The sequence below is a fragment of the Alternaria triticimaculans genome, assembly GCF_023758025.1.
Source record: "Alternaria triticimaculans strain BMP 0046 chromosome Unknown scaffold_2, whole genome shotgun sequence".
Classification (NCBI taxonomy): Eukaryota; Fungi; Ascomycota; class Dothideomycetes; order Pleosporales; family Pleosporaceae; genus Alternaria; species Alternaria triticimaculans.
In genome coordinates, this window is record NW_026055959.1 from 1,429,550 (window position 1) to 1,441,680 (window position 12,131).

Consider the following 12,131-nt stretch of genomic DNA (forward strand, 5'->3'; position numbering starts at 1 on the left):
TGTAGCCGTTGTGTTTAGTCTCCACGCGTCCATCGACCTAGAGCACTCCCAACGAGTATTCGGGGAGAAATTCTTACCAACAACCAATCAAGCATTTTGGCTCATCTACCCGTCTGGAACCCCACATGCGTCCAATCGCTGTCTAGACCGGCCAAGCACGCACGAGGAAGCTTTTGTGGCTGCTCTGATTAACGTCACACAGGGTAAAGCCCTTTACTAGCAATGTAGTCTGCGCATTTGTTAGCAGAACAGCCACTTGGAACGCGCTTGATGTTTGAACGTCTCGCTTGGATGTTTCTTCCGATCGTCGATTGCCGTCCAGCCGCTGTCTGCGGGATCTCCAATGCCCATGCACAGTGCGCCATGGAACTGGATCTGCTGTCCTGTTGTCGGTGTAGTAGCTGTGCAGCTCGGTGCACACAACCTCTTGGGACGATGAACACACACCACTGGCACACAGGCATGTTCCATCCTTGCAAGCAACCCACGCGAAGAGTGCTCAGCACGAAAGCTCTGATGTAGTAGCGTTCGCAGCTGTGTGGATTTGCTGGTCAACCGCCAAGGACGGGAGGTAGCGCTGATATTGCTGTATTCTGACCGCTTCAAACAGCTTTGTTAGGTCTGGGGCGCCTCTCGCATAGTGGTTCTGTCGGGGTCCAGGGATGCATTACATCTTGGCCTATCTGTGGCTGGAAGATCCAGGCTTGTCCATTGGAAAGATGACTGATTGCTAGGGAACTTGGCACGATGGCGGGAAAGGACTTCTGCTCACCATCTGTCTACTCTAGCAAATGCTGTATACTCCACAGCCCTTGGAAAGCGCAGGACTCAAAACTCCGCGCTGATCCCAACCCCGTCAGCGTCGAATCTCACTTTCTTCACTGATCGCCCATCTGACATCATTGCGAAGACACGTCAGCCTCCGTGTCGTTGAGGAGCCAACCCACATGCACCGTTGAGTCGCATCCACTCTTTGGTCACCGCGTTTCAGATTCAAGGTTATCGGATCGACAAGAACGGGTATCATAATTTCCCGAACCCTGATTTACCCAAGATGACGCAAGGATCTTCCGCTGCAGACCCGGCAGGTTTGTTTATGTGCGTCAAGTTGCTTGTCTTAATTGCCTTGACAGCAACGCGACCAGGTCGCTGGGTTGGAAAGATGTATCTGAAACGCGACGATCAATGGCTGCACGTATGTCATCCCGCGTTCTGCCACCGGGAGGATGGAGATATCAACAGCCTGCTTGGCATTATAACGAGCGTGTGTGGAATGTCTGATTGCTTGCCGTGACTCGTGTTCAGTACCCGAAGCGACAAGGTAGAGTCGATGGTGGAGATTGCAAAAAGAACGGCCACAACAAAACATGCAACTCCAGACAGAGCATCAGCATGTTTGAGGAGCGTCTCGATTGAAGGAAAAAGCAAAAGGTAAGCGAAGCCCATGGGGATCGAACCCACAACCTGTTGTCTGTTAGAGTCTGGTGGGTGTCTCGAGGCGCGGTGAACCATACCTTTGGTGTTTGATGTTTTCAGCCGAAAACCAACGCGCTACCATTGCGCCAAGGCTCCTCTTTAGGAAGTATAGAAGACTGTCGCGAAATCTGCCCTATATAACTACGCTCAGAACTGTGCGTCTTTGCCGTGCGAGCTTCCAGCTAGACTAGAGGGCAAAAATGCGGACTCCAAGTGACGAGTTCCTGCATTCTACCCCGCTGTTAGCCAGGCGCTTAGAGCATCCGGCGTTGGCGGCACCCCACTGGCACGTGACCCCGCGCAGGTCTGCAAAAAGACATATTCCTCCCTAGGACCACCACCACAACGACGCGCAGGATGGCAAAAGGAATGCATCGGCCGGGAATCGAACCCGGGGCTAGCCGAAACTGTGCTGTGAGGCATGGCAACGGCTAATTTTACCACTAAACCACCGATGCGGATTGGAGGTGTTGTTGATGGAGGATTGAGCAGACGGTAATACTATATTCCCGGCATCGCCATGCGAAGAAGAAGCATTGGGGGATAAGATGTGAGAGCTGGAGCATTTTGAGTTGATTCGGGTCGTTCAGGGGTAGTAAAGGATTTGCCTGGGCTGTGGGTCTGGAACGCCATGGACTTGTACCACTGAGCTACCCCTCTATCGATAGTAGCGTTGCAAATTCTTAGACGTCTTGACCTGACTACAAGGCTCGGAAGCAGACATGATTGTTTGATTGCGTTGCCGCGGCTAGGTTCGGTGACAGATATTGAACAATCGCAAAATCTACACTCGAGCAACTACAGTGGGATACAACGGCAGCGTGGAGCCTTCCTCTAATTCAGGTGCCTCACCCTCACAGAGACTATGTGTACCATTCTTCGAAAGATACCGAATCATCAACTTGGCAAGGTGACAGCATCAATCATCAGATTCTGGCCTTACAGCAGCCCTCAGGTTTCAGCGCTGTACCTCTAACTCTCTTCTAATGCCACTCAATACCTTCCTCGATTACGCAGAGAGAACTATGAAGTTAGCATGAGGACTCTACGTAGGAATTACAACCCCTTCGCCATTACATTCACTCCCTCGATCGTTCGGGACCGTTCTTAGCTCGACTCCAATCACGTAAACTCATTCATCCTTCGAGAAAAAGCCAACATCTCCGCTCTTCTGTCCCATCTCCACGAGCCTCTCTCTCATCTTCTTCGCCCTTTCTGCCATGTCAGGTTCAAATCCCTCGAAATCGTATTCCTTGGCCCTGAACGTAGGTGTAAGAAGTCAGTGTATGTCTCACGCGCAGTTCGTATGGGATACTTACCAATCACCGACACCGTGCTGCAACACATTCCTCGCTCGCTCGCTCCCCGCCTGTGTCGTTCCTATACTTCCATGCAACGTCATCCTTTCTTTCGAACTGTCGTACACGCCGCGATGTAGGATGTTGTTATTGTAGAAGGCCACCTCGCCTGCCTTGAGTTGCACAGTAATCTGGTCGGGCATGTGTACTTCGTACGGGTCCGCATTTCGTTCCGTCTCAGTGCGTGCGCGTTTATGCGATCCAGGCACAAGTACAAGGCTGCTGTCGTCGTACAGTGCAAGGTTCCACTGTGCGTGATGCCCTGGCTTCTTCAATCGCTCGAGCTCTTCTTCAGGCGTTGCGGTAGCTGCGACATCATCTCTATGCCAGCGCAGACTGAAGTCCTCGTCTGGTCGAACCAGCATGTTGTATAATTCCATGGTCAAATCGTCCTCGCCACACCCAATTAGTGCTGCGACGTACTTCAGAAGCTCGCTGTCAAAGTACGATCTTGCGAATGTGAGATGATCGGGATTTGACGGGTGGAGCAGATGCTGCACGCCCCAGATGCCTTTCGAGGGATCTTGTGGCCATGGTGGGAACTGCTTCGGCAATGTGCGTATATATGGCCATTTCCCAGATCGTGCCGCTTCTGTCATGCGGGAGGCAGCAGCGCGCAGGGCGTCGAGATCAAAAGACGGGAAGAGCGAAGCCGATAAGACCACGAAGCCATCGCGATCGAGAGCTTCGCGAGCTGCTTTGTACGGGTCGGCGCTCGATGAGGTGATGTTGTTTGAGTCCGAAGGCCCATTTGATGCTGGCTTAGCGGCTGGTTGCGCTATCGGTAGCTGCACCCTGGCCCTTGCACTTCCTTTCGGGCCTCCCATGTCGGGCTGGTGTTCGAACTTCCGCATCTTCTCTGTACCTGGGAGGAAGTGTGATAGAAAGAAAGCGCTGAGAGCTACAGACTTTTGTACGTTCCAACGCGCAGTTCGATGTCGATGTGCTACCCCGCTAGTGCTGTTAGCCCCGCAATGAGGCCCATTTGGGCATGCCGTAGTACAGACGCAAGCCGTATTGTACATCCAGCTCCGACATCCCTACTATAAGGCTCTCGGATTAGGAGATGATGAGGTCACGAGGTTATACCAGCGAAAAACAGGGAAGAAAGACATGCCCAGACATGGTAGACGCGTTCAAGAGTGGGCGAGTCTCTTCACTTATGAACAGCAATGAATATTGGAGCTGTGGTCTGGATAGTTATTTCCAGTCTGAAGAGTAAGGCTTGATTGAAATTCCGAAAAGAGCGACTGTCGCACTAGAAGTAGGAGAGGTTCGTCGACACGTAAGCACACAATCCAACACTGTTTCCCCTCTTAACATGCATCTCAGTCCAAGACCTCGATGTCATCCTAACCAAACTTATTCCGCAATCTCAAAAGCCTTCACCGACTCATCCAGGTACCCGTATCCTGCATTCGCTTTGACAGCTTCGACGAGAATGGTGGTGACATCAGAAGGAACGTCGCCTCCAATCCTAAAGTGACGGTGCTTGCGTTCGACCGCATCCCAAATCCCAGCCACATTGGGCTTGACAGCATCAACAGACCTCTTGGCAAATCTTCCCTTCAGACGTTCGTCCCCGCTGTGCCAGAGTGAGCCTCCAGTCTCCTTTGCACCACATCCTTCTTGACCACCACCGGTAGCCCAGCAGAAGTCTTCGAAACCTCCGCCGCCGCCACAGTAGCCTTCCGTAGTCACGGCGCATGGGTCGCCGTCTTCGCCGTTGAATACGGCGAATGAGTCTGGATCGCGGCCATCGACCTGGGTGTTGTTGAGGCCGCGACCTAGAATCGAGCTTGTAGTCTTCCAGAAGTTCGCACAGCAGGTTTCAGCAGGGATGTTGCTGCACATAACTAAGGGTTGATGTATAGAATAAGTAAATGGCCCACACTTGGCCAGCACGGGGGACATTGCTTACAGTAGGCGCCGTCAAGGTCGAGGTTGCACTCTGTGTTAGGAACGCTGTCTTCCCAGATGGCGAACTGGATAATGTCGACAGCATGAGCCATAAGAGGCAGAACCGCAAGGATGAGACTCTGAGTGTACATGGTGAGTTTGGTGGTAGTTCGAGCCGTTTGTGTGTTTGAGTGGTGGTTGATGAGGTGAAGCGAGGGCTAGAAAGCTGATGTTGATATCTGAAGGCCTCATCGTAACTTTATATACACGACTTCAGATATTGACCCACATGCTTTACCCATTACATCTATTCTCAAACGAAGAGATGGTGCTAGTAAGGCAGACTTCCACGCAGTGGTCCATCCTCTACGCGACCATCGCGAAGGATCACAAGTTTACGCCCGTGGCGGAGGTCCAGAGGTTTAATCCACTCCCAACGTCCCTCTTTGACTTGACGCTGCTCGGTTGCGTACGCGATATTTACTTGCTACGCAGGTCTTAGGCAGGTAGCCAAGAAATGATCTGCCGGTCGAAGCACGCATCAAGAAGCTAGTCTTTCACCCACGGGAACGGCTCAGTGACTGCACTGCGGCCTTGCATGTGGTCGGTGTTGAATCTGTTGTCGCGTTTTTGAGGCGGAGTCCACGGTTGCGTCGCGAAGGATCTGGCGCTAACGCAGCGAGGACTGGAAAATCCTAAGCACGGGGTAATGACCCCTATAGGACGCATGTCCGCTTGGTTCAATCAGCTTTAGCCGGTATAGCATAGACAAGTCGACGCCCTTCGTGTGCGCCGAGTTAGACGGCCGATTTGTCAGGCCAGGTTGTGTGAATGAACATGTTCGACGGGTGTATGATCTCCGTAGTCTGCACTTTCAACAACTTGTTACCAGTTGGTGTAACCGGGAGAGATGTACGGGTATGGCCGGGCCAGATCCTCGACAGGCCAACAAAGCAGTTGCAATATCGGTCTAGGCCATGGTCTCCGACGTATGCTGTCCTTGACAACGCTGTTCTTGTACCAATCGTCTTGAACTCTGCAAAGGTGAACAGAGTAGCCTCCACGATGTAGTAGAATACATGGGAAAGGCCTTGTCTACTGATGGCTGCTGAGCTCTCAAAGTACACTAGGGACTACGTTTCCGTTACAAGTTTGCCAGCCTGCATCTAGGATTAGTGTGACATGCCTACATAGGGTTTTAGACATAGAAATTGCGATGAGATGAGACACAGACGTCCCTTCTTTGGTAGCATCCCTTCGACTTCGTGTGCATGCAAGCAGTGTTTTATCGCAGCCCTTAAAGGACGGATTCTCTTCGCTCATCTTCCACAGACCGCCCTTGGTAAGATCCGGGATCTTTCTGATCGATGAGTTAAGCGTATCGCATTCGTTTATGTATCCACGTTGCGAATGATTGACGAGATGCCTCGGCAGGGTTGACGGTGTAGGTATTGCCGAGAGCCCATTTCGGATCCTCACTATTGGACGAGCACGCTGAGGAGCTCGCAATAGCGGGTTGATGTGACTTCGTTGCTTTCGACGCGGCATTTGATCTTGTCAGACACACGAACAGAGGCCTCGACGAGAGTGATAAACCCTCATGACCTAGAAGCCAGGATGGCTTCAGGCCGTGCGGCATTTATAGGTGATCAGCGTGATGTCTAGAGGCTGACGGTATCCCAGGACATAACACAGGCGCTTGCAACTCTAATACGAATTGATGTATGTGATGATACACAACAATTGCGAAAGCTCATTGATTGAAGCAGGACCCATTCTTGAAAGCAAACGGCAAGAGTTGGAGGGCCCCGTGGTGACTAAGCCCCGCGCCAACCAATCCTAGAAAGGAAGCCCCACCATGGCTGCCTCCAGCTCCCAAGGTCTCTCTCCATTTTGACTATTCTCTACCTTCTTTATTCATCAGCTCCTGATTTTCAAAAAGATCGCAAGATTGGAGTCCCTAGAAAATAATACGACGAAATGGGGGATGTGAAGATGGCGTATTCTACCTACGTAAAGACAGTCGGAGACATCGCCAAGTCTAACGCGGCAGCAGAACGCCAACGAGAACTTGAAAGTCATCTCTGCTTGAGCCACACTTTGTCAAGTGGGAGTTTTCAATTTTGAGTGTCGTAAGCGCTCTTCCGAGACCCATGCTCATTAGTGCAGCCTTCTTTTATCAGTGCCCGTGTATTTGTAAGCACTGTGGACGCCTTACAGGAGTATTCCCACGAGTTTCTACTCGATCCTATAACTGCGGGAAACCTATATAAGTGCCTTCAAAAGCTATTAGTAGAAAAACGATGGCACGAAGAACGGATCCAAGGGATGATGAGTGGAAAAATGTCCAAGATGCGAAGAAGAGGAAGCAGATACAGGACCGATTGGCACAACGTGCACGCCGTATGTGTGGACCATCGCGCATGCATCATTTTATACTCATATAATGTAGGGCAGCGACTACGTCAAGCTCAAAACGAAACCAGCATATCAACATCGCGATTGCCTCAAACCCAACGCCCGGAATCCTCCACGAATGATACATCATCTGAGATCGCAATTAGATCCAGTCCAGACGATATCGCGCATCTCAATACGTCGAGATCACCCTGCCCACATTTCCAGAACGTAGAAGTACATTCTAGCGCACTAGAGATTGATTTAACGTGCAACCCCTACCCCCAAACTTGCTCAATACCTTCCCCACTAGCCCAGACCATGATCCCCTTGACCGTCTTTGCTGCACTCTATGCAAACGGCGACATCCAAGGCATTTCCTGCGCTACTACCTACTCCTCACGGACTCCCATGCCGAAGCCGCATATTCCATTACCTCTGCATCCAACAGAGCTGCAAATGATGATTGTACATCCGCGGTGGATTGACCGGCTCCCATTTCCGCGAATGAGGGATAGTTTGATAAAGCTGATAGGTGTGGTGGACGAGGAAGAGCTGTGCAAGGACTTGTTTACTATGCCGAGTTGGGCCATTGAGCCGGGATACGCATCCTGGGATCCTAGGGCCTGGAAGATGGAAAGGGAGTGGGAAATGAAATGGGGGTGGTTAATGATATGAGGGTATGGGTTACTGATGAGAAAATGCTTTGTTACACAGCCAATGAACCTAAGAGATCAAGAGAATCTCGCATTTATTTTACAGAGGCAGTCTTACTTCCACCGCAGTAGGTACCTGAGATATTACGCGGGTTCCATCGTTTGAGCTTGCGGTGTCGCTCAGCCGTCAACCTTCCTTCCTTCCCCTCCTTCAAATCGATGCTTCCCAATTTCCAACACGTCAATCTTATCACCCACCGCGACGGCTCCTGTATCCAATGGCGTGACTTGCATACCCAGACACGCATTCTTAGACCCCTCATCGATAACCCTGTAACTCCTCAACGTAGTCAGAGGCTCGTTCTTATCGGCTACAGCAGTTTTTGGGTCGACGTTAGGCAACTTGCACCTGGTCGTCCGACATGAGATGTGCAGGTTCATGGAGGATGTGGAATCAGATGAAGTAATTTGTGCCTGCTTCCAGTCGTCTTCGGCAAAGGCAGGAGGTCCAGTGATGTAAATGTTTGCGCGGAATCGCAGCGCGTCGAGGAGGGTAAGATGCCTTTGCCAGAGTTCTGGAAGTTCGGAAGAGGGATTGGGGAGCTTGGATGCTACGTCGTGGACCGAAGCGAGATTCAAAATATGGATCGGGTACTGTAGTACTATTAATCATAATGCCGTAGAAGGTCAGGACAGAATCTCCAAGATTCAGGCGCCTGGAACGGCAACAGCTGAGATCAAAGAATAGTAAGACATGACTGAAAAAATCCATACGTACCGAATCGTGCATTCCAATGACCGTCTCAAATCCAACATCCTCCTTTTTGGGCGCGCATTTGTGTACTTCCCGATACGCATTCGTGTCAATTCTGAAGAGCGCAATTGGATTTGCTGCACCAAGGGTATATCTCAACTTCTCGAAGACTTCGCGATCAATCTCCGAGCTAACATTGAGTGCAGTAGGGCTGTCTTTCCAGATACGCAAAACTTCGCTCCGATATCCCTTGCTCTTGATCCTCTCCGGCGAAGGGTTGAAAGGTACTCTGAACTCCAGCATCGGCTCCGATTTTCGACTCAATCTTGCCAACATGATTTTTCCATAGTTGATCAGACCCTCGATCGTGAAGTCGGTGTCGGGAGAAAAGGGGAAACGAATGACCAAGCATCCCTCACTTTTGACCCATTCTCCGTCTTCTTTGTAGCCTCTTGCGGAAGGATCCGGAACCCAGATCTCAGTGTCGACTTTAGCAAGGCGAGGGAATTTCCTTTGGGTCATAAAGTGCCATTCACTGGTCACCTTGCCGTCTAGCGTGGGCAAGCTCGTGACTTGCTGGGCGAGGGTGAACTGGCGATCATATTTCAGTCCTGTGCGATCGATGTCGCTCTTGCTCAACTCGACGGGTGCACCTGACTTCAGGGGGTAGACGAAGAGTGCCTTGACCGTCCATGGCTTCTCTGGAGTGGGGTCACCGCCCTTGGCATATCTCTTAGAATACTGATCCTCCAGGTTACTGCGTCCTTGGAGCCCGAGTTTCCTGCAACCGGCTGGCGGAGGTAGTGGCTTTGGTGTTTTGAAGGCAGCGAGAACAAGCAAAAAGACCAGAGGGGCGATACAAGATGCCGTCGTAAGGAGGACTGCCTGGAGTGTTATGTTGATGCCAGCTTCTTTGAGCATACCATTGGCAGCAAGTACGAAGTTTTCGACATTTTCCGCCATGCTGGTGTAGACGTTCACACGCTACTAGGGAGAGGAGTGTGGCGTGTGGTCAAAGGAGAGATCTAGAAGCTCGAAGATGCGACTCTTATCGTGAAAACATGCCAAGGTATAAGCCCAAGCAATATCGTCGGCGCTAGAACACACAAGGCAGGTGTGCTTGAACGAGTGAAAGACCAGATCACCCAAAACGCGTCTCTCCTGGGGCAGTATGTTTGTCGCGAGAAGGAAGCAAGGCATGTGGAAGTGAGGAGAGGGTGCGAGTCATGATAAACCGCGGCCCGCATTTGCTCTCGACAAAGTCTCCCGAACACCCACCATACGCACCTTCTACCTACACGAAGGCTTTCTCGACCCCATCGCGCACAGGGCAAGCAGAATAACGCGGAACGTCATGCACGTCAACGCGAGATCACGAGACTACCGCACCACCATCGCAATCCGCTGAGGCTCGACCGCAAGCCACGACACACCATGGCCAGTGAAGAAGCACCCCAGCTGTCGCCCTCGTCGCGTAGGCAATTGCTCCTCTCGCGCAGATGGCATAGATAACTGACACTATCACAGACAGGCTGCCCACCGTCTCGGCATCCCAAGCCCTCCAAAGCCTCCATGCGCGCGGAGCCCGCACTGTATCGACGGGCCTGGCACAGCTCGACCAGGTCCTCTCACCGCCGAGCCGACCGGGCCACCATGTCTCGGGCGGATACATACGCGGCAAGGTGACGGAGATCTTCGGCCCGTCCGGAGTCGGCAAGACAGCATTTGGGTAATTGTGCCTGCGTCACAGCTTCACAAGAGACGGCGGCTGAAGGGTTCAAGGATACAGGCTGCAGTCTCTGCCCTGCGCGAGGGCCAGCGAGTGATATGGATCGGTATGTATATGTCCACAACTGCGGACCAGGGCTAATTGATTGCTTGCAGACGCTGCCTGTGCGCCTTTGGTCAAGCATCGCGTCGACGACATGCTCACTGCGCAACCCGATGCGCCCGGTATCTCTCGAGATGAACTGCGTGCTCATTTCCACTACTTGCCCATGCCGACGCTTGCCCATTTCCTGGCGCTGTTCATGCACGCGCCCGCTGCCTTTCCTCCGCACGGCACCAGCCTGGTCGTCGTAGACTCTCTTGCAACCCTCGTCGATAACGCATACCCCCGCAATGTCGACGACCGCCTACCCAAAAACAAGACAGATCAGGCACGATGGGCTGCGGGACGTCGATATACCGTCATCAACGAGCTGATCGCCACACTTACGCGCTTCGCTGCACTGCACGACATCGCCCTACTAGTGACGAGCCAGACCATTACACGCATCCGTGGCGCTTCACGCGCATTGTTGGTACCGGCAATATCAGGGATCGAATGGGAGAATGGCGTTTCTACTCGTCTGGTTCTCTTCAGAGACTGGCCCCGACACGCCAAGGCCAAGAGCAAGGTACAAGCCGACAGCTTGCAGAAAGCGCGATTTGCTGGCTTGGTCAAGGCGAATGGTGTAGCTCTCGCGGAAGAAGGCAGTGTGGGCAACGTGGTATCCTTCACCATTGACCATGTGCGTCGATATACTACCTGCAGAGCGTTCATCTACCACGATGCGCTCCAACATCCTGTGCGATGAGCTCCCGCTGACGCTATACAGCACGGTCTTTGCGACATGAATGTAGCAGCCGACGATATTGCAACCCCTCTGTTCGTCCCAACAGAAGCCAGACCGCCTAAAAGATCCTTCGCCGAGATCGACGAGGACGTGGCTCGAGAACCAAATTCTGATGAGCTCTATGGCTGGATAGAAGACGATGAAGTCGCCACTGAGGGGTTGTTGATGGATGAAGCAGCCGTCAACGAGAACGACGCTGTGGGACCTCGCCTAGATGTTGTCGCAGAGGGCCATAAGAAGAAGGTAACACGGACATCTACGCTTTGATTGTAGGGGCACCAGTCCACCCTACACCTCTGCCACAGTCAAGACCCGCCAAGTTATTGCTCTGTCGCGACGCGCGTTGCTCGTCAGACGTGTTCTGCTTACATCTGGGGTAAGCTCGTATGTATCTCCCTTCTCTTCATATGCAAGGTCTAAAAACTGGCAAATCTACCAGTTAGAACGTAGATCTCGCATTTCCACCGATGATACAGGCCTCCGGCCCGCGGGAATGGGTCTCGCTATTCAGCCGTGTGGGGTCATACAGTGCACCCCGGAATGAACACCCACACCTTGTCTCCGCACCAACCCGCATGCTCGCCTGCATTCGAAGCGCTCTGACATCAGCACTGAGATGCGTCTCCGCGCGCTACGGTCAAACACTCTCGTTTCCGCGTAATCCAGCTCGGGCATGTACGTATTCTTCCGGCGGTAGATTTGCTTCGCATCCGTCCTCCACTTATACAAATCCGGACACAGAGCCTATGGGTGTCGTCCCCAGGCTAGCGGTATCCACGAAAAGCAACAAAAAGCAAATGCACAACACAAGCCTCATCAGCCTTTACACGTGCATGCATCACCCCGGAACTCCGGTGCTCACAGGGATCGGGGAAGCGCCCGCAAACCCAAAGCCCTGGGTTTCTCACCGGCAAAAGTCGTGCTTCTTTTGGATGATGATGGCTTGAGGCTTCGCGAGTCCGGGGTCAGCGGG

At 52.3% G+C, this 12,131-nt stretch overlaps 4 protein-coding genes and 2 non-coding genes across 6 annotated transcripts; 1 reads left to right on the top strand and 5 right to left on the bottom strand.

The window, feature by feature from the left end:
• Window positions 1–1,436: 1,436 nt before the first annotated feature.
• On the bottom strand, window positions 1,437–1,572 carry J4E78_002142. Its single transcript has one exon. It is a non-coding gene; the product is annotated as a tRNA-Arg (tRNA).
• A 274-nt stretch (window positions 1,573–1,846) lies between these two features.
• J4E78_002143 lies at window positions 1,847–1,934 on the bottom strand. The gene has a single exon. It is a non-coding gene; the product is annotated as a tRNA-Gly (tRNA).
• Window positions 1,935–2,608: 674 nt separating this feature from the next.
• On the bottom strand, window positions 2,609–3,661 carry J4E78_002144 (uncharacterized protein; the record flags this gene model as incomplete). The annotated part of the gene is made up of 2 exons (XM_049362792.1): window positions 2,609–2,735; window positions 2,796–3,661. The coding sequence occupies 2 exons, from the start codon at window positions 3,659–3,661 to the stop codon at window positions 2,609–2,611; spliced, it is 993 nt and encodes a 330-aa protein (XP_049225384.1).
• A 535-nt stretch (window positions 3,662–4,196) lies between these two features.
• Window positions 4,197–4,885, bottom strand: J4E78_002145 (uncharacterized protein; the record flags this gene model as incomplete). The annotated part of the gene is made up of 2 exons (XM_049362793.1): window positions 4,197–4,621; window positions 4,756–4,885. 2 exons carry the CDS (start codon window positions 4,883–4,885, stop codon window positions 4,197–4,199), a joined length of 555 nt encoding a protein of 184 aa, XP_049225385.1.
• Window positions 4,886–7,966: 3,081 nt separating this feature from the next.
• J4E78_002146 (uncharacterized protein) lies at window positions 7,967–9,503 on the bottom strand (the record flags this gene model as incomplete). Its single annotated transcript, XM_049362794.1, has 2 exons — window positions 7,967–8,440; window positions 8,565–9,503. 2 exons carry the CDS (start codon window positions 9,501–9,503, stop codon window positions 7,967–7,969), a joined length of 1,413 nt encoding a protein of 470 aa, XP_049225386.1.
• Window positions 9,504–9,974: 471 nt separating this feature from the next.
• J4E78_002147 (uncharacterized protein) lies at window positions 9,975–11,425 on the top strand (the record flags this gene model as incomplete). Its single annotated transcript, XM_049362795.1, has 5 exons — window positions 9,975–10,014; window positions 10,068–10,269; window positions 10,323–10,375; window positions 10,425–11,053; window positions 11,141–11,425. 5 exons carry the CDS (start codon window positions 9,975–9,977, stop codon window positions 11,423–11,425), a joined length of 1,209 nt encoding a protein of 402 aa, XP_049225387.1.
• Between the last annotated feature and the right edge of the window lie 706 nt (window positions 11,426–12,131).